The sequence below is a fragment of the Amblyomma maculatum genome, chromosome 3 (genome assembly GCF_055883805.1).
Source record: "Amblyomma maculatum isolate TAMU_Amacu chromosome 3, ASM5588380v1, whole genome shotgun sequence".
Classification (NCBI taxonomy): domain Eukaryota; kingdom Metazoa; phylum Arthropoda; class Arachnida; order Ixodida; family Ixodidae; genus Amblyomma; species Amblyomma maculatum.
Genome location: NC_139346.1, coordinates 5,516,140 through 5,538,519, shown reverse-complemented (window position 1 = coordinate 5,538,519; position 22,380 = coordinate 5,516,140). Strand labels below are relative to the sequence as shown.

Genomic DNA, 22,380 nt, shown 5'->3' with positions numbered 1-22,380 from the left:
CAATCCCTGCCAAATCATATATGCTACTCCATAGTTACAAAGTGCACCTCCAGAATATTGTTCCAAAACAAGTCACACTCAATGAAACCTTTATCTCTCCGTTTTGAGGAAAAATGCCTAGAACTAGGAATACTGTAGAGCCTTCCAAACATTGCCCCGAGGCATGATCCAATACCACCTTGGCCCAGTCTCCCCTGTTTATGTGATTTCACACTTACGCAGTTGCTTTCTCCTCATGAACACATACTACAAGAGTTCTTGGCTCTGGAGGAAAAATATAAAAATTACAGGGCTGTTTCTACTGATGGTTCTAAGACGACACATCATGTGGGAAGCGCTATAGTGCAAGACAAATGGGAAAAAACAGTAAGACTGCCTAAATGTGCATGAGTTTTCACTGCTGAAAGTTATGCCATTTTCGTAGCAGTAAAACATATACTGAAGAAAAACATAGAAAAGAGCACAATCTTCTCTGATTCCCTCAGTGCAATCACAGCTCTACATCCCAGTAAGGCAGTAGCGCCCTTAGTGGGAGACATAATACATACCATAATAGCAGCAGAGGCACGGGGGCAGGAAATAAAGTTCTGCTAGATACCAAGCCACATAGGGATCAGAGGTAATGAGAAAGCTGATGCAATTGCAGCAGCTGCCTGCAATGTAGAAATTCAGCAAGTAAGTATACCATATCGGGATGCAAAAACATTTGTACAAACAGAACTGGGAAAAAAATGGCAAGCTTCATGGGACAATGAAGCAAACAACAAACTGTATGCCGTCAAACCAAAACTCAAGGAATGGAAGTCGTGTAACCACCAGAAGCGCTTATTTGAAGCAATTTTGTGTCGCCTCCGTATCGGACATGCCCATCTGACGCACAACTTCATTCTTAGGAAAAATGAAAGGCCAATATGGGAAGGATGTGGAGAAGAGGTCACTATAAACCATATTTTATTCTCCTGCGCAAAGTTCGAGAAACTGAGAGAAAAATATTTTACACACTTCTACAAAGAGCGAATTCCATTTCATCCCGCCTTGCTCCTCGGAGAGGATGCAATTGTCGATACATCCTGTGTTTTTAAATTTTTAGAGGAGGCAATGCTCCTAAACAAGTTGTAATGTCCCTGATGTCTGTAGTTCGTATTCCTGACAAACATTATACATCTCATTTTTGGTGCATGATAGCCTTAGTTGCTTATGCGCCATTAAACCCATCACAACAACACAACAATTTTTCAAGAGGCTTCCAACCTTCAAACTCTGCCAGAAATCCCGATGAATCTGCTGTTTTATCTTGTGAGCTATCACTTTAGAATTGAGAAGTGTGCAGTCTTCAGTGCGCGGCAATGGGAGCGAGGTGGTCACCGGAGTGATGAAAAGTGTAGGTGGCTCTCTTAGTCGCAAGAGCGCACCAGAAACGCGCGCGCCGCTGAGGAAACGTTTGGGGCGTCTGCTTCTGCGGCTTGTGTTCTGAGTCGATTCCGTTGCATTGTATTGCTGCTCTGTCGTATCATGTTGATGATTAGTCAAGCAGGAAAACACGTGTCTGCCAGTCACAGTTCCAGTTCGTCTCCTGTGGCTCCTGCCCCCGCAAACCCCCCCTCCCCCTGAACGCTCTTGTTCGTTCCTTTTTTTTTTTTTTGTTCACTGCGCGCTTTTTTCGGTTGATGACCTTGACTACCTGGTTCACTTGAGGACGTCTAAGCTGAGGCTTGAGGACGTCTAAGCTGCTTTGAATGCCCTTCCTCAGATGGTCATAAGTATGTCACTATAGGCACACTTCTAGGTCGCAGCTTATATTGCAGTATATGTGGCTCGAAAGTTCATGCACAAATCGAAATGCAGTACTTGTTCTGCGGATCTCATTTCGAGCAAATTATGCGCACACAAAAAGAAGAAAATGAATTCATCTCAAACTTCAACCACGGGGATCTTCTTTGTCCATCTGTGGAGCTTGCAAAGCTCGCTGGAAGAGTCACAATTTTTTCAGTTCAAGAATTAAAGGGGCGATGACAGGGTCGTTCGTTGTATTGCTGTTTTATACTTCTATGAATAATATACAGGTCTGTGATTCTACTCGGAAAGTTTTAGTGCCTAGCGTGCAGCACATATTAAAAAAAAATGCGATAGGAATCGGAATCGGGAAGCTCCTCTTACCAAGAGCGACCACCATTTTGGAATGCTTGTGTGACGTCACAGAGGATATGCAAGCAGCATCCGTGAATTGCGATGTTCTTGCAAAGCGCAGAGGTTCCGGAGCCTGGATGCTGTACCCATAAGAGAGATGACGCTTCGCATAGTGAAGTTCTACGTCCTCATTCCATTCCATTTTTATGTGAAGTCACTAAACCAAGAGCAGAGCAGATAAAGCACCTGAAGATGAGGAGGTGCAAATAATCATGACTCTGCACTCTTCTTGTTTTCAAATTTAGCAGCTTAATTTATTCACGTGCTCATAGTTGAGTGACATTTTCATATATTTCTGTAGTGTTTCATATGTTGGTACCATATTCTTGAATTATATATTTATATTCACTTAAGTCGCGAATTGCTTACCATGCTGGTTTTTGAAGTTGTCCGCTGGGTGGTTTCGGGCATTTGTGTGAGCTTTTGTTGATCCATTTCTTTCTTATACAACTGCCTGTTCATATTTTGACATATATGCCCTGCATCGCTGGACGTTAAAGAAGACAACGGTGACACAGAAGACGACAAAGTGGTAGCAACGTTTAGTGCTAGAAGAAGGTTGACGCTGCTGTGTGCTGCGTCATCCTGGACTAACCTTGCCACGTATCAATATGTATCAACCCACATTCAAATAATCAAATAAGTATTCAACAGCCCCTGGCTTAATTTCTTTCTCCAAGCAGTCTTCACTTATCTCTATTTACATGTGGTGCAAAAAAAAGTATGCTAGCCTAGTCTAAAACACACTCCATTGGTTTTTCAGACCCTGCGAGCGTTGATGGGGGACTGCAGTATGGTCCGCATAAATCGGCGTATCCGTTAATAAACATTTATGTGATCATAAAAATACTGTAGACATTTGTCATTCGACCTCTCGTTAACGTTCAAGAAATAAAGTACCCAATACGTTGAGGAAATTTCATACTGTTGTTTGTCAGTTGATCGGCAGTCTGTATGCAGAAAAGCGGTCTTAAATACAATCCCGCATAGACATGGCATTAATATCGTTTCTTGGGCTAGTTGGTTCATATTTGTACTGTGAAAAACTGCGCCGAAATAAACACACTACAAGACAGAGGACGGGACAAAGGCGCTACTCACAACTGAATTTATTGAAACCCACGAGTGATCTTATATAGGCGAAGTTTCCAAAGGGAAAGAAGGATGGGGAGAAAGATAGGGGAAATCATCAAACGACCATCGAGAACGCAAAAAAAAAAAAAAAAAACTCGGTTAATGGATAGCAGAATCTAAAAACCTAATTTCGGAGGCCAGAAGAGATAATGAGGGGATGCTGATACACCTGCTGTCAAACTTCTTAATGTAGAAAGCCTCCAAACTAACACGTGCCGTTTTATCCTTCATCTTTCCAAGAATCTTCGTCTCATTCAACCTGGCCCCGCATCCGTTGCAGTTGATTACGTGCGCAACCAAATGTGCGTACTTGTCTTTTAAATCGGACAAATTTCGTGCATGTTCCCCCAAACGCTCGTTGATGCATCGGCCAGTTTGGCCTACGTACAACTTTCCACACGTCAAGGGAAAGTCCACTCCAACCATAGACCATAGACCACTCCAACAGAACACTTTGTGAACGGAGAGTCGTGCTTTATCTGGCAACCCCCTTTTCTTGGGTTGCAAATTCGGGGGCACAGCTTCCCCAACTTGTTAGGAGCCGAAAAAGCGACACTCACGCCATGCCTGTTGGCCACTTTTCTCAGGTTGTGCGAGGTTTTGTGCATGTAAGGTACAACAAGCGGTTTCTGCGTCCTCCGTCTATCCTCTCCAGTACATCTTCGCGTTCCGCTCTTGATCTTTTGAAGGAGGGTCTCGCAAACTGCAACCAACACAGAGCAGGGGAACCCAGCCGCCGAAAGCCGGCTCATCTGATTATGGAAGCTGGATTGCAACTGATGCGGGCATGATTTCCTGAGCGAAGACTCTAAGCAATGCGAAGCTATTGCTCTTTTCACAGTTTTTGAATGCATAGAATCATAAGGCAAAAGATCTTTTTTAGCACGTGGGTAATAGCCCCAGCAAACGTGTCTTTCAAGGAAGGTTAGTTTCAAGTCTAAAAACTGTAAAACGTTAGTGTCGGGTAGTTCATGAGTAAAAGAGAGCCCAAGTCCATGTTTGTCAAAAACACTTAAAACATCACCTACTGTAGAGGGGTAGGTGATGGAAGTCTGCGGTTTTAAAAGTACTAAAAAATCGTCAACATACCTAAAAACATGTAAAACCACCCCCCCACGCAAACATTTATCTAAAGATTTGTCAATCTTTGTTAAAAAGATGTCACAAAGAACCGGGGCCACGCAGGACCCTATACAGACACCATTGCGCTGCAGATAAGGCAGATTGTCAAAAAGAATAAAAGTAGAGCATAGGTAAAACTGCAATAAATTGATAAAATTATCCACCGACAATCCTGAAGAATTCTGAAAAGACACGTCGCCGTTTGCTTCAATGCATTCCTTTACAGCCATCAAAAGCTGGTCTTGAGGAATAGAGTAAAACAAGTCTTTAACGTCTACTGAAAACCCGAAGCCAATATCGTCAGAACTCTGTAGGTACTCAACAACATCAATCGATTTTTTTGTCAGGAAGGGATCGTCCAAAACAAGTGATTTAAGATGCTTCTGCAAAAAGCCGCTAACGTCTTTTTGCCACGAACCGCCCTCGCTGACAATGGTTCGGAATGGTAGTTCTGGCTTGTGGGTCTTGGCTGTAAAGAAAGCATTTAGGCTATTACCTCTAGATTTATTTATATCCCTAGCAAGCGCTTCCAAATTTAAATTTTTACAAAATTTAATGAACTTTGTCTTAACTCTAACAGCACTTTTCTTAACCTGTACAAAGTTCTTATTGACCGTAGCACGTGCTTTCTCGTTATACAAATTTTCAGGCAAAACAACAAACCCAGTCTCTTTGTCAGCTTGAACAAGCTTTAGGCTATTCTGCCTAAAGAAGTTAACGACACCTTTCAACACTCGATCAGTCTGGACACCTTCGCTGTTAGATGAACAATTCCGCAAACAGTCCACGCCCTCCAGAAGGCAACGGTCTTGGTCCTCTTCATCTCCTACTTTGAGGGCCATTTTTCTGTTTGCAGCGATCAGCTCATGTGCCGGGACATCAATCTCCAAACTGTATTTTGGTCCTTTTTCAAGAAGCCGCATGACATTGTCTGGCACGGAGACGTCCCCCAGTACTGTTACATTTTTCTTAATATCTGGAGTCTTCTTCTCCCCCAAGCACAATAGCAGCTGGTTCAAGATCCTTCTCCAATGAAATTCTGTGAGCTGAGCAGCCGTTTTCTTCATGGCAGATAGCTGGGGCTATTACCCACGTGCTAAAAAAGATCTTTTGCCTTATGATTCTATGCATTCAAAAACTGTGAAAAGAGCAATAGCTTCGCATTGCTTAGAGCCTTCGCTCAGGAAATCATGCCCGCATCAGTTGCAAACCAGCTTCCATAATCAGATGAGCCGGCTTTCGGCGGCTGGGTTCCCCTGCTCTGTGTTGGTTGCAGTTTGCGAGACCCTCCTTCAAAAGATCAAGAGTGGAACGCGAAGATGTACTGGAGAGGATAGACGGAGGACGCAGAAACCGCTTGTTGTACCTTACATGCACAAAACCTCGCACAACCTGAGGAAAGTGGCCAACAGGCATGGCGTGAGTGTCGCTTTTTCGGCTCCTAACAAGTTGGGGAAGCTGTGCCCCCGAATTTGCAACCCAAAAAAAGGGGGTTGCCAGATAAAGCACGACTCTCCGTTCACAAAGTGTTCTGTTGGAGTGGTCTATGCTGTTCCCTTGACGTGTGGAAAGTTGTACGTAGGCCAAACTGGCCGATGCATCAACGAGCGTTTGGGGGAACATGCACGAAATTTGTCAGATTTAAAAGACAAGTACGCACATTTGGTTGCGCACGTAATCAACTGCAACGGATGCGGGGCCAGGTTGAATGAGACGAAGATTCTTGGAAAGAGTAAGGATAAAACGGCACGTGTTAGTTTGGAGGCTTTCTACATTAAGAAGTTTGACAGCAGGTGTATCAGCATCCCCTCATTATCTCTTCTGGCCTCCGAAATTAGGTTTTTAGATTCTGCTATCCATTAACTGAGTTTTTTTTTTTTTCTTTTTTTTTTTTTTTTCCTTGCGTTCTCGATGGTCGTTTGATGATTTCCCCTATCTTTCTCCCCATCCTTCTTTCCCTTTGGAAACTTCGCCTATACAAGATCACTCGTGGTTTTCAATAAATTCAGTTGTGAGTAGCGCCTTTGTCCCGTCTTCTGTCTTGTGGTGTGTTTATTTCGGCGCAGTTCTTCACAGTACAAATAGACATGGCATGTTCTTGGATTTCTGGCAGATTGAAATTATGACGGCACAGTGTTTTCAACACCTGATTCTCCTTAAGCCATTTCTGTGGAAGAAAAGAGGCCTTGGATGTATGTGTCTCACCGCTTATACATAATTTCCCCAACGACGGCTGCTTTTATAGGGAACAAGTTCATTTATTTATGCACAGAATTGGTTTAATGCAGTTAGTCAAGCGTGTGGGAACTAAAGCGACACAATTTATTGTTGAGCGCTTTCGGTGTCCAAAGAACTACCATATTTACTCTCATAATGCTCCAATTCGCGTAATGCTCGCACCCCCAACGCTAAGCGTCAAAAATTTGAATTTTTTTTTCCTCGCATAATCATCGCATCACCAATATTACCACCGCGAGAGTCGTCTGCTAGTAGTAACAAGTGCCATCTTTGGAGTGCTACTGAATTTAGCTGGCCTCATGGTGCGCACACGCTACCAGGCGGCGATAGCTTGCTCATGTAGATCATCATCATCATCATAGGTTATGCTCATCTTTTTTTTTTTTTTTACCTCCATGATGCTCGCCATTTTGCGAGGTGTCTCCGCGTGTCACTGTCATCGTTCCTTTGTTTCGTCCGTGTTACTTGCTTTGTTCCACCGTATAGGGAACCAAAGCTGGAGTTCACTCCGCGACGCCAGCGCTCGGTTTCCAGCGGAGCGGAGAGGAACTACAAAACCTACGCGCGCCCGCGCTGAGCGCGGCTGTCTGCGGAGTCTGTGCAGCCCGCTCGCTCGGGAGCGCGTGCTACAGGCAGCCGCACGTGCACGCGGAGCGGGAGGAGAGTGAGGACGAGGGGGGATCGTCGTGCGTCTGTGCGCGCAAAGCCAGCGCTCTTTGCCAGGGGTGTTTCTTATTTTTGCTTTTTTCTTTGCCCCAGCTGACATCTAGGCTGGCTGGAGGCACGTTTTTTATCGGTGCTTTCGAAAGTAAGAAATTAGGATTAATTGATCGCCGCGGACATTGTTTTCAAAGAGCGCTTGTTGGCAGGCTCAGACAAAAAAAAAAACAAAAAACATGAACGCGAATTCGGTACTCGAAGGCAGAGGCAAGCGACAGGTATTTTGAAGGACTTGAGGCGGCACCTCTTGATGTCTCTTCCATGTTTTCAGAGAATGAAGGGTCCAGCCTTCTCTTTGAGAATTGATACGCGTGTACACAGTGACGAGTGCTCCGGGCGTTGGTTGGGGAGCTTCCTTTCCATTTGTGACAGCTCACTTGAAAGGGACCTATTCAACTCTTTGGGGACAGACGTTTTAAGCGATGCTGCCGGCGCTGTGGTGCCTGCTTTAGGCGCGTTTAGGACGCGTTCCCTACAAAGGCACAAAGCATGCCGCCTTACCCTTTGGTTCCTGCTGACAGCGGTCAGGGGGAGTTCGCTGCTGTGGCGCTGCCATCCGAAATCAATGACTTATCTACCCTTAACGATGAGAGGTTTCTTAACGATCTGGATCACTGACGAGAAGCCGAGGCATGCCATTTTTTCGGCAGTTTCCTCTCTCCGCGAGACGAAGAGCGAGGAAATGCCTGACGACTTTTCATGCAGGTGGGGACATCTCTCCAAGTAAACCTTTGTCTTCTTAATTCCACAGCTACGCTGTGCAATCCCTAGTTCAGTTATCTCCTCTAGCGAATGCGCAGTTTTGAGCTCCCGAAGCAGGATCGCATATGAGGATAGAACGATTAACGTATGTGTTTTCTCTTTATAAGCGCCGAGTGATGGCATTAATGACATATATCTGTTTCTTGAGGCCGACTTGGTACCGCAATGGCTGCTGCGGCACCGCCAGTTACAAACAGAGGTGCGAGATACGAGCGGTACGAGATACCTAAAAAGAAAACCGACAACCATCGTTTCAACACGAAAAAGGGAAGAGAGAAAAACACTTTCACGAGTTTTGCGAAAAAGCGCGCCGTCACTTTTTCATTCCAGATTTTTTTTTCTTGCCCCCTTAGTTGGAGCGCGACGGCGACCAGAATGCGGCCGGAGGAGGAGAGAAACAACCGAGTGCGCGCGCGCAAACACGTGCTGGAAAGCAGCGCGGAGCAGACGACAGCATGCTTTTCTATGCGGCGGGGAGCAGACGACCTGGCCGCACTGCGCGGAGGTTTTGACGGGGTCTCCATGGAGGGCGCTGACGCACAGAGCGGCGCAGCGCCCCCTGGCCCAGGTTTTCTTCACTATACAGTGTTCTGGGTGCCGCATCGTGGTGGGGCGGTACACAAGTTATACAGCTGCTTTTAAGCTGAAAGCACTTCGGCGTCGAGTTCTACGTAGTACGCTACTGGAGACAGCTATTGCAGGGTCAACATGGACTTGGATCAAGTCTCTGATCAAGAGTAGAACTGTATGGTCTGCTGCAAGCATTATACCACAAAACGCAGGGAGTGATGATGAGGCTGCATGCTGTAAATAAAGGGCTTTAGCAATTCGTGCTTTTGGCAACCCTGTACTTTTATAACAAGGGTAAGTTCTGCTTGAAGGTAATGTTTCGGATATATTTATAATAGCCGACCTAAGAATCCCAATTCGCACCTATTTAAATTTGGTTTTAGCTCTCCAAAATATTTGCTTGAAAATTTTCCCTCCATAATTATCGCACCCCCAGCTTAGCATCAGTTTTCCGCGAAAAAAAGTGTGAGCATTACGTTAGTAAATACGGTACCGGGGACAGAGACAGTTCACCCAGCTGTCTGCTCAGCGCTCATTACGCTCCTCTTACACACAGTGCCCTCTCATGCTGCTCGGCGTGGTCATCGCTGAAACAACCAGCTCGCTGGCGATAGACGACACACTTCTCAATTCTAGAACACTATACTATCACGCCGTCAATGTGGTCGGCACCATCTTTCATGGACGCACAATTGGCAATGACGACACGGCCGCACTGTTTGCGCGGCAACAGGCAGCGATCGCGATGATGATAATGCTCATCGGATTTTTTCACAACAGTCTGTTTTCGTCACATATGTCGAGTTTTCACGTCATTCTCTCCTTAGTATTTTATTTTTTATTAAACATTCTGGCAAATTTTCGTGGTAAACATCTACTGGGTGGCGATAAAGCTATCGTATCCGATGGACCGCTAATAATCGATCATTATATCGAAACATTGCGCCAATGGGAAAACTGGTAAGTCCCAATAATTTGTTATAAGCGATAACTATCAACAGCAATCGTTATACCTGGTATCGTTATAAGTGGACTGCACTGTACCAAAACTGAGCAGGTGGCCTATTATTAGAGACGAGGCCATCTGTGTTTCGTCATGCTTTGTGTGCTCGTCAGAGAGGCCTGATCAACTCAGTGGTGGAACTGCTGTGCCAAATCAGAAATTCTGATACATGCTGCTACAAAATCAATTTTTTGCCTAATTCTGCGCCACGCCTGCGCCAAGAGTCACGAATAACTCTGCCAAAAGCAAAACCGAACTGTCGCAAAACCAAAACTGACATCTGCTGGCAACACTGTGCAAGACGGAAAATATTTTTGCAGGTCCTGGGCGGACGATCACGTAACACAAAATTGACGTCTGTCACTTCCTGCTGGTGTTTCTTTCTTTTTTCTATCTACTGGGAGGGAGTGAGAGAGGGCTGCAAGATATCAAATCCAATGCGCAGGAAGGGTGAAAGGAGGGGCTGGCAGGCTGGCAGTCGAAGGGTCGAAGTCGAGCTACCCTGGGCGCTCACTTAATTGTGTGCGTGTGTGTGCAAAGGATGTGCGAGCAGGCTGGCGAAAGTAGACGGTGCAGTTTCAAACGAGTGACTGTTTGGAACTGCCCTCGGCAAAGCACAGCTGGTGCAGTACGCATGCTTGCTTCCTTTTTTTCTCATAACAGTAAGGTATGGGCTGCGATATCCTGAGTAGTAGCGTAAGGAGTGCTAAGGATTTGACTGTTTCTGTGCGCACGCACTGGACTCTTTTGGCTGCTTTTATACCTTAAGCTTAACCCTTTATGTGGAACATCTTGTATAATTTCTCAGCTTAATTCCAAAAGTCGACGTTTATGCGCCCTTTAGAAGATAGTGTGTCTGGACAGTTATTTCTTCTCCGCCACAGCAAAACTGCATGTGTGTAAGCGTGCGCTTGTGCAAATAACTCATGCGCAGGTACTCAATATATTTGCAGCCCTGCATACGGTCTGTAAGTACCGTTGGACGTTTTCATTACAATGAGGAAAGCATACGCACAATCCCTGCAGTGTGCTGCGAAGAAGCAGACTTACGACTCTGAGTCACTGCGTCGCTTTGATTAACCAGCCACCCTACCAAACCACCGGAAGCAAAAGAACGAAAGCAAATATGTGAACGCAGGCAATCAGCGCTTATTCTACATCACCGCGCATTGCGTCTTTTGACTGAGTAGCACCAGCAGCGCGCCTCTCTCGAGGGGAAAAATAAATCTCTACCCAGGACATGGAAAAATATTCTTCTGCCTTTCTCTCTAATCAGCACAGGTCTTGAAGGAAAAAGGCTCCTCAATGTTACCTTGATGTACGAGATAAGGGCACCCAGAAAGGAGGTCAGAATCAGCAAAAGGTACAGTAAGCTAGAGATGAGGCTGGAAGGAATATGAGCACCAATGCTGAGCTGCTTTTCTCAAAAGGCGTCAAGTCTAAACATTTTGCAGATGTTGGGAGTGGACCAGCCCTTCTGAAGAATGGACAGGAAAGGCTTGCAGCGGCACTGTCCAAGCTGGAGTCATCAAGAGAAGAAATAGTGCCCTAAAGTTGCAATTTTAAGAAGCGGCAGTTCTGAATTTCTACAGAGTTTTTATATGAAGAGAGATAGCAACCTTCTTTCCAAGGCTATGGTGTTTATAGTGTAGTTGCATATCTTTTTATGCCTTCCCTGTGAATAAATCTTCGCATTAATTTGGGGCTTTTTAAGGAAAAAGCACTTTAGACTGAATTTGAGCTTGAAGCTTATTTTTACATGGCTATGGTCATTATGAACATCTGAGAAATGGGGTTTCAGAAACGCAACAAGCCTTCTTTACCTAAGCGTCTCGAGATTTGAAATTTTGCTGCAAATTGTCTTTCTGCTCCAAAAGCTCAAATATTTGCTACATAATGCCATTTTTCCTTCTACAAGAAATTTCTGCTACAAACTGCGATTTCTTCTGCTACAAAAGCTGCTACAAGAAGCCAGTTCCACCACTGAACTCGTTAACATGCATCCCTCTGGTTTGAGAAGTGGTATTTTGATTTTTGCTTACAGTACCAGTTGTACTTGGGCACGGCCTAACTGATGTGAGGCCCCAACCAACGCCATAGTTTTGCATGGGTGTTGGCTTATCCGTACTAATTTTGAATTAATGGGGGTGAAACATAAGGATTTAGTTGCATGACTGGCAGGCAGTCTCCATACCAGTCATGGTGCCGGTTAGGCTGTGCCCTTATTGTCTTGGAGGTGCGTAACTATGCCCACCCTATGTTGGAGTAATTTCTTTGGCCATGGGCTGGGTGCCAGGCTACCCAGATGCGGCAGCACATATTTATTGCGCTTTTTTATGCACAAGCTTCAATGAAGCTTGGCCAGACTAAGTAGGGCAGTTTGAACTATCTGAAAATTTGAATTATTGAGGTTCGAATTAAGCTTTCAGTGCATATCAACTTGAACAGTAGTAATGCCTTTCAATGGCTTGGGGACTTGAAAAGTTTTGCAGCATCAAAGAATTCTCTGTATAGAGATTTGTTACATCCAGGATTAGCTGTACACACATCCAAAACTGGGATATTTTTACAAGTATTGTACTTAGTGCTTCTATGAGAGCTGCTGACGGGGAGATCATAGAGCGTCACTGAGTGAGGATTGTGTGTGGCCAACAGACACTGAACCTGGACGAGGAGCTGTGCCTGTGCGACTGCCCTGGCCTGGTGTTTCCAAACTTTGTGAGCAGCAAGGCTGAGATGGTGGTGCACGGCATCCTGCCCATTGACCAGATGACCGACCATGTGGGCCCTGTCAACCTCGTATCCTTTGCCTGCACGTGGTTGACATGTAGCTCCCTCCACACTACACAGTGCTAACTATCGGCATTTTATGTGTAGCACACTGAATGAATGGTTAGCTGAGCATTGTGTTGCATCCCTTCCCTCTGCTCAGGCCTTGCATCATTGCTCCCTCCAGATATTGAGAGTGCCGGCCCAAAAAGTGCATCTGTAGATCAGGGTGCTGGGGAGCAGTACGAGAACCAAACACAGGTCTCCTGGCTCAGGTGCAGTTAGGTCCTTAACTTGTGTGCATGTTGCGAGCCTCATCCCACGGCATGTGCTAGAGTCCACGTACAGCATCTGCCTTCCGGTCCCCCACGAGACGGAGGACCCCACACGTGCACCCAACTCCGAGGAGCTGCTCAATGCCTACGGCTGTGAGTGACTCAGGCCTGCGTCTCATGTGCTGTGTGTTTACTCTTTTGTCTGCTTCAACTGCAGTGTACTAATTTGGGGTCGGGCAGATGCCTTCTCCTGGGGCCGAGCTGAATAAATACATCAGACAAGGGCTCTCTATAGCCTTACATCAGACATTTGTGGAAGAAAGGCAAACAGTTTTTGTCCTCTTGTAGAGCCAAAAAGTTTAACGGGGGGTGTCATTTGAATAAGCTCGCTGCACCTGGGACATCACAAGTCTCATTGCATTTAAGTACTGAAAGGATTTATTTACAATAGTTCACAAATATTCTTATGAAAACACAAAAGGCTTCCTTGGGTTTTATACAGTCCTACTCAACAAACCTCCTTTGAAAAGCACATAAATGACCACCTTCATGCTTTGTGCACCCAACAGTTTTGGAAAGCATAAATTTTTGCCTCACAAGCTTTATCACGTCTCAAATATGCTGTTCTCCAATGCTAAAACATTTTGTAAATATATTTTCTAGCATGAGGCAGTATAGATCCTTTGAGGGGTACAGCTCCAATCGCATGTTTTTTTTTGTATACTCGGTTGGAGATGGCATCTGGTCTTTGCAAGGGGCACAACTAAGTTTCACAGCACACTTGCCTGTTCAATTAATAAGTCATTCCCACTATAAGCCTGTTGGTCCTGCATTAAAGAAACAAGTTTCAGCTTTATTTTATTTACCTTGAGCAAGAAACTCATCAGTAGTTTTCAGGGCTTTTGTCATGCACATTGAGCAGCTAGTGATCCTACAGCCAGGAGCAAACAATAGTTCTTCCGCCAAGGTTTGCTCGTCTATTCACGGATTGTGCAACAGAGATGAAAGCAAAACAAGAGGAAACAGGCTTTGCACTTGCCTATAGTGATCTTGCTGAAAATGGCACGAGGGAACAGGTATGCATGGATGGGCTACATGCACTCAGTACGAGGCTGCTCTAGTATTGCTCGCTGCGTTATATGAAACCCTTTGTGCCTGCGTCTGGGTAAACCTCTTTTCCTTCCAACCGTGCTGTTTTTGCGTGTAGTGTTAAAGAGACTTCGAGTGAGGCTGCGACGGGAGAACTGCGTGTGTGCTTGGCATGTCAGCCGAAACCATGCGGCTACAACAAAAGAGGGATGGGTGGGTCATCATTCCTTCAGATAATCCAACCTTTACTTCTGAGTCTTCGGCAGTGCATTTACTCCACGGCATGCAGTTAGGATGGTCAAGCCATTGCGGCACGGTTAGCCTAGCCAAGTGAAAGGCACTGCAGCACCTCGAGATTTCAGCACAGGCCTTCCCTCGACCCCTGATCTAGTTTGCTGTAGCTCCAATGCGGTTGGCACTATCCGCCTGGAAGTTCCCCGGAAACAGCATCCCTCCACACTGTTTTTGCTCATAGACCAACAGCGATATTCACAATGTGAGCAAGGTGCGGTGGCATTGCTGTTATTGACTGAGGGTGAAAAGTAGGATGCGAACATGGGGTAACACGAGTTTTTAAATTAGTTTTGTGATTTTGCATTTTAAGAGACTGCTAAAATCTGGAACGTCATTTCAGAGGTGTAGTAGTTTTAAAACACTGTGAAACGAGCATGGGCCCACTTGCTGCTGGGAGTGTAAGGCTCCCGAGCATGGCCCGCAGAAACACATGTAAGCAGAACATTCTGAAATATGTACAGGGACTTCCATATTTGGTTACCATGCTTTAAAAAAAAATCTCTGCTGGATAGTTCAGGACCATTTGTCACAAAGTATTTATAATGTGACAAGGTAGAAGACAAAGACAAGTCCACTTGTCGAAACATTGGCTCGACCTGTGAACTGAGGCCCTTTACCCTTGTTCAGTGCTCCTTCGTATAATGTGACAAGTAATTTAACATTGGCGCTCGCTGCCCAGATGTTCTGTAATTAACGAAAAATTGGTGTTGTCGCACATGAGCACAGTTTTTGGAAAGGAGAAGCTGATAATGGGCTATGCTGACAGCTTTGCTCGGCAAGTTGTCCAGTTCCTTGAAGAGGCTGTATTGTCTGCTTGTTAAGTTAGGAGGAGCCATCCCTGCTTTATCTAAAACACCGCAAAAGTAATCTTTAAACACTTACCTGTTGATTAAGTTGTTGTCTGGCATGTGGAGCAGCCTGTTGGATCAGCTCTGTGCATGCCCAATACCCCTTAAAGGGCCACTGTCCAGGGAAGGCCCTTTTAAGCAAAGGAGCCCAGTGTTTCGATCAGGTACCGGAGATAGTCTGTGCAAAATGCTACAGTGACACGCGCGCCGCAGAGCATCGAAAATACAATTCAAAGCTCTCTCATGCTCTCCTTTGGGAAGCCAGCTTCCCCGTTTCCTGCACTGGCCCGACGGGCCACAGCAATGACGTACGTACCGTGAACGATGTCCATTGGTCCGTCTCGCTGACTGACGGGAGAAGGATGGGTGTCTACCGCTCGCAGCGCGCTTTTTCCTCGCCACGGCCAGTCTGAATCCAGCGGCGCGCGCTCCCTCGACCGTTTTTTTTTTTTTTTTCGCGCTTGCGGAGAGCCTCGCCCCACCTCCCGCCAAACGCGAAGGAGGAAGGGGAATTTGTATTGCGGAGGCTAGACGACCTCGGGCAGGAGAGTGAAAAACCTTTGCGAGGGAACGGAAGGAGAGAGGCATGACAGAATCGGGTGATTGCGGTGGCTGTAACTGCGTTATTAGTTACTCTTTTCAAAAACATTTTGCGGCCTTGCGTTCTAGGGGCGAAGTCTCACAGTCACCGGGGAAGAAAATATTTTCGACCGGAGGGTGGACAGTGGGCCTTTAAGAATCAATGTCTGAAAAGTTTGTTTATTATTTCACAGTGCACCTACGATATTATCTCTTTGGCACGAAAAGTCGCCCTAGAACAGATTTGCTCATGTGAACAAAATTTTCTGGACAATTCTTCATGTAGGTGTGGCATCATCCTGATATGCACTGTGCGCGCCCATCCAGCCGATAAGCGCTGTACTTTCCTTTCCCTCACCCAGCTCTCACAGAAGTCATGTGACCGTTATGGCTGCGTATATTTCATAGCGAAACATTAAAGAAGGTCATTCTTGGTCAGGATGCCATGAGCGTCTGTCTGCTTATCTGACAGTAGGCAGCTCTTTATTCACAGTTGGCATATGCTTTGAAGAATACTGCAACAAAATGTGCTAGAACGTTTCGAAGCTGTATTTTTAAAATGGCACGATAAGTGTACAGTTAAACCTCGATATAACGAAGTCGGTAAAATTGGCACTTGAATTCGTTACATTGAAATTTCGTTACGTTGAAATTAGGCTCATAACATGCAAATAAAATTCTCAAATGGTGTTGCTGGTGCGAAGCACACACGGAAGAACTTTTATTTGTGGGTAAAGTAGTCCGTCACTTTGAGTCTTCTTTGCATTCAGCAATGGCATTACGCACCGTTCATAGGCCCACAACGACCGCATAGCCTCTTCCGCTCCTGTAGAGCCCGCAAAGCGCCTCAGTACGTCAATCGCATCGACTACTTCGCGGAAGGTGGGGACATCGCCACACTCGTCCTAATTGTCCGTTTCGTCGTCACTCTCACCTTGCAATTCCCGAACCACATTGTTCAGGATCGATTCCGTGGTCACCTCTTCTGTCGTGAGAACACATGAATCACCAAGAACGAAATCGTCGATCTCGACGCCCTCCGGCACAGCACCACCACTGCAAAGGTGCTCCCAAGACTCCTGAAGTGCCTGCGCTTCTGTTGTTTAAAGCGTGGACAAACCACCTTCAGGTAGAGCTGCTGCGGAAGCGTCTGCTCCAAGGCCTGCTTTTTTAAAACAGTTTTCAATGATTTTCTTTGGCATTACTTTCCAGGATGCGGACAGCATCTCGAGCGCTTGAAACAAATCAACTTTCGTTGACCGTTCCAGCTGAATGTCTAGAAGCAGCTTGCCAACTAATCTTCGGCGATAGGCACATTTTAAACTGTTAATTATGCCCTGATTGAGGGGTTAAATGAATGATGTGCAGTTGGGTGGGAGAAACTGCAGTTTAACATGTGCAAGCTCCAAGTTGTCAACGTGATGCGCGGAGGAGTTGTCGAGGATGAGGCACACGTGGCGTTCGGATTCTTTCATGTCCTCTTCAAGGTCTTGCAGCTAACTGTGGAAAATACTGCGGGTCATCCATGCTTTTTTGTGCGATGTATAGGCAATCTCGAGTTGCCGCGAATTCTTAAAGCAGTGTGGTTTTTTGCTGCGCCCGATAACAAGCGGCAAACGCTTGTCACTTCCATCCATGTTGGCGCACAGGAGGACTGTGATGCGTAGCTTGCTGTGCTTGCCGCCATGGCAATGATCACCTTTCAAAGCCAGTGTGCGATTAGGCAGCATCTGGTAGAACAATGCCGTCTCGTCGGCGTTATATACGTCTGCCGGATCGTAGCGCTCGAGGATATCTGGCACTGTGTTCGTAATCCGGGCAGCTGATTCTGTTGCATCAGCCGATGACGACTCACCGCTCAAGCTTTTGCCAACGATCGAGTGTCGAGCCTTAAACCTATGCAGCCAGCCGCTGCTGGCCTGGAAGTCATCGTGACCAAGCAGGCATACGGAATCCTTTGCTTTTTGTTGTAGGACCGCACCACCGATGGGAATGTTTTGCGCCTGGGTTGACATGAACCACTTGAAAATGGCTTTATCCATGTCTTTGTAGGTTGCTGCCTTCAACCTTTTCCTCCGGCTGCTTGCCCCCTTTTTTAAGGAGTCGACGATCGATTCCTTGGAGCTCAAAATCGTGGGGAGTGAACTTAGCGGTATCTCGAACTTCGCGGCGACATCTTTCTTCTTTTTGCCCTTCGCGACGGCATCCAGTATGCTGGCTTTCACTTCTAGAGATAGCACTTTTCGTTTGGTTTTCATGCTGCTGGAACGGAGCCGCCAGACAAGCGTCGCGACTACGACGACGACGAGGGACAGGTCACCAGTCACGCGACAATGTGACAACAAACAAATGCCACATGCTGCGCGCCAACATGCGCTGCGCAAAAAAATAGGCATAAACTGGGTAGAGAGCCTGCATGCTGCGCTGCGGTGCCTAAACTGGGCCGATGCTTTTTCTGCCTAGTGGAGTTGCTCAACACCATGTTTGCGTCTCCCGAGTAGTACCTCAGATGGTGCAGCGTATGCCACGTCGTATCATCATCATCGTCACATTTTTAAGCGCGCTCGGCTCTGCTGCGCTGCCGCGCCAAGATCGACCCACCTTGGCCGCACTGCACTTATTTTCAGGCTGCGTGCGCTTTGATGGGCGCTGCTCTCAACCACTCAGGATCGTGGTACACCTTTGTTCAGGCATTGAGTCTTCAACTAAATTTCGTTATATTGAAAGTTCGGCGAAATTTACTTCGTTATAGAGGGGCTAAAAATACATTGTGTTCTATGTGCCCAAAGTTACCGAAACTGAACTACTTCGTTACATCGAGGATTTTGTTAAATTGAAGTTCGTTACATCGAGGTTGTACTGTATGTTGTGCAACTGGACATATCGTTAAGTGGTGCTTATCCAAATCGCACAAAACATGCTGTCACATGCGCTACAGAGACTGAAACTGGACAGCCTAGAATGCTGCATGTGAAAACCGCTCGAACAACTGCATCACAAACGAATGAAACCAAACTGCACCATTGCAAATGATACTCTGGCTGTTGCCTTTCTAAACGTTTTGGTCACTCATTGGCCAGACAAGCTTCTTTTGCGGCGAAAACTTAACTAGAGGCCTTTCTGAATCCAGCGGTGTTTGCGACAAAAGGACACATCTGTGACAGAATATAGTAGCGGCCCCGTCTGTAACAAATGAGGAAGGAATCGGGGTGTTATACTGACTTGTTTCGTTTCAAACAGCGCACCTAAAAAAAAGGCTGGCCTTCTACAGTTGCTTTAAGACAGAAAAAATGCATCTATGACCAAAATTACGCAAAAAGAATGTAACAACAATTTACTCCGGACAGCTATCGAGTGGATTAAGCAGTTTGTTTTTGTTCACTTGTTTGAGTAGTGCTGTAGGACATTTCAGGCTACCCTACGGTTCATCCTGTGTAGTTGGACTCCAGGAGAAGCTACTACAGTTGAACCCGGATATATCGAACTCGAAGGGGATCGCGAAAAAGTTCGATATATCGATAATTCGATATACAGAAATTGGCTTGTGACGGCACTTACGATGCGAAAAAACAATACCGTATTTGCCGCATTATCAACCCACTCGCATAATGAACCCACTCTCCACTTTTGCACCCGAGAATTTGAAAAAAAAAATGCTTTAAGGCCACCTTGCTCACATGCGAGCGATTGAGCGATCTCAGCGACGAGCGGCAGCGACAGAGCGAAAAATTTCCAACTTGTTGGAACTGCGTCCCACTGGCCGCTCGAGCCACAGCAGCAGCTCAAAACAAGGTTTCTGTGTCGTTGCAGCAGAAAATCGCGAGCGTTTTCGCTTGCATGTCGATGGCGCGCCTCACTCCGTTTCGGTTGTCGCATCCACAGCTCATTTCTTGGCAGCGTGCCAAGATGTTGCGCAGCGATAACGTCAGGGCGCATTTATCTTTTTATAGCTCCTCCGGTGGCGGGGAGCGAATTTGGCAGAGTGCCCGTGATGGCTTGATTGCACAGGCCTGGTTCGATTTATCACGCCGTGCTTGGGGCGGGCGTCATGATCGCAGCAGCTGACGGCGTGCTTCCGTCGATTCATACATGCAAAGATAAACGGCTCCCGCCACAAAAAAAAAAAAAAAAAAGCCTGCCGCTTCTTAACGTCCGCAGCCGCCATATCTTGCGCTACTTCGCGCGTACAGCACCACGATAAGAAAGAATGACTCTCGCAAAAAAAAAAAAAAAAAATCACACAGAGAGAGTTGCCGCTTCTTAACGTCCACAGGCACCATAGCCATGTCAGCTGCCGCGCGCAGAGGGTTCACAACACACGCTGGAGAAAGCGTCCCACGTCTGTCTGAAAACGGGCTGAGCTGGCTTGGCACATGCGTAGCGCGTGCTGAAGGAGAGAGCTCGGCAAAAGAATGGGCACACCCACGCACGTGGCTTGCAAACGTCATGTGTTGGCGCGCGGGAAACGATAACTGCAGATGCGAGCGCCTTTGGGGAATGGGCGCGGCGCTGTCCAGAACTGTCCCCTTTCATTCCTTGCGCGCGTGGCTTGAAAACGTCACGCAGCAAACGGCCAAGGGTGATGCGATCGTCTTTGGGGAAGGAGTTCGATATATCAAACCACCGGCGAAATTGAGTTCGATATATGACGCGGCTTTCCTATATTTTTACATGGGATTTTCAAGGGGATATTCCGTGAGTTCGATATAACCAAAATTTGATATATCCGGGTTCGATATAACCGGGTTCGACTGTATTCAAACACCAGCTGATAGAACGTCTGTAGAGGAGCTGTCATGCCGCTTTAAAAGGTAGCTTGAAAATCACGTTAAGGTGGTAGAATATCTGAGAACTGAGTATTTGCACACTTAATTTGTTGCTGGCTGTTGATGCTGTTGCAGACATGCGGGGCTTCATGACCCAGAGTGGGCTGCCCGACAACCCCCGCGCATCACGCTACATCCTCAAGGACTTTGTGAGCGGGAAGCTGCTCTACTGCGTGGCCCCACCGGGGCTCAACCAGGAGGACTACCACACCTTTCTCCCGGCCAGAGCACGGCGGCCCCTGCTGAGCTTTGACGAGCCACCACGAATGCGCAGGATGAAGGTGGGGGTCACACAATCATCCCCTTGGGCCCATGTGTTTGGTGGAACACAATGCTCTGCGCTCGCTTCTTTGATGACTTTTGTTCATAGTAATGAATAGGAAAATGTGCTTGGCAGTATATCTCCCTCTCAAGCATAGAGTTTCTTACTCTTACTTGGAGGAAAAGCTGTGCCGCCATCTGCGGGAGTTTGCAAGGGCGCCCAAAGCATCCTGAGACCAAGAGCGAACTAAACTTTTTGTCCAAAAACAATGCAAAAATAAACATTCTTCTACAATGAAGAATGTCCCAACATTCAATAGGGTGACTATAAATTACTAAAAGCACAGCATGTAACAGCATGTAAGTGTAAAATTTGTCCAAAATAAGCGACGGCTCTCTCCCCTATTGAGTAGCACAAAAACCAATATTTCGCACCTAATAGTCATAATTTAAAAAGAAGGAAGTGTTTTAAAAGTATATGTGGTTGTTCAATCACTTGAGGAAGTTTTTGGTGGCATTTCAGAAAATAGAAACCTGTTATTGGTGTCGCCACTGGTGGCAAAGTTGAAAGTAAATCCGGGAGCGGAGCCGGCTGCGTCGTCTGCTAGCCGTGTTTCTATGCAGTCCTTGCGTCATGAATTCGTTTTCCCGCAGCGCTTGCATCGTTGCATCAACAGCATCCGCAGTCGGTGCACTGTGACACAAACTAGGCATATCTCTAGGAACAATCTTTCTCTTGGATAAATGTTCGAAAGCTATAAAAAATGCACTGGATGTATTTACTCGTCCCAGCTCGGCAAGCAATACGACTTTGAGCGTACTGTTCGAGTTCACTTCGTGTTAACTTAATATCGGTGCATCCATCGTGAATTTTGTGAAAAAATAATACCGTATTTACTCGCATAATGCTCGCACTCACGTAATGCTCGCACCCCCAACACTAAGCGTCAGAAATTGGAATTTTTTTTTCCTCGCATAATCATCGCACCACCAATATTACCACCGCGAGAGTCATCTGCTAGTAGTAACAAGCGCCATCTTTGGAGCGCTACTGAACCTAGCTGGCCTCGTGTGCTCGCGCTATCAGGCGGCGATAGCGTGCTCGGGTAGATCATCATCATCGTCGGTTATGCTCGTTTTTTTTTTTCTTTCTTTTACCTCCATGATGCCGTAGTCGTCGCCATTTTGCGAGGTGTCTGCGTCTCGTCATTGTTCCTTCGTTTCGTTCGTGTTACTTGCTTTGTTCCGCCGTCTACCGTGTTCTTGGTGCCGCATCGTGGTGGGGTGGTACGCAAGTTATACAGCTGCTTTTAATCTGAAAGCTTTTGAGTACGGGCTACAGCATAGCAACTGCGCTGCCAGCAGGCACTTCAGCGTCAACAAGTTCTGCGTAGTGCGCTACTGGAGGCAGCGACTGCAGTCTCGATACGTCTCTGATCAAGTCTCTGACCAAGAGTAGAACTGTATGGTCAGCTGTGAGCATTATACCACGGAGCGCGGGGAGTGATGATGAGGCTGCATGCAGTAAATAAAGTGCTTTAGCAATTTGTGCTTTTGCGACCCTGTAATTTTATAACAAGTATAAGTTCTGCTTGAAGGTAATGTTTTGGTTATATTTACAATAGCTTGCCTAAGAATCCCGATTCGCGCCTATTTAAATTTGCTTTTAGTGCTTCAAAACATTTTCTCGAAAATTTTCCCCG

The 22,380-nt window shown here is 46.3% G+C and overlaps 1 protein-coding gene across 2 annotated transcripts in view; it reads left to right on the top strand.

Moving 5' to 3' along the window:
* Ns3 (nucleostemin 3) overlaps positions 1 to 22,380 on the top strand; it is a 127,084-nt gene that overhangs the window by 69,549 nt on the left and 35,155 nt on the right. For both annotated transcript variants that reach the window (XM_084597263.1, XM_084597262.1), the window contains exons 11-13: positions 12,392 to 12,537; positions 12,812 to 12,933; positions 20,492 to 20,697. In XM_084597263.1, coding sequence (XP_084453389.1) covers positions 12,392 to 12,537; positions 12,812 to 12,933; positions 20,492 to 20,697 — 474 coding nt within the window. The remainder of the gene's footprint in view (positions 1 to 12,391; positions 12,538 to 12,811; positions 12,934 to 20,491; positions 20,698 to 22,380) is intronic.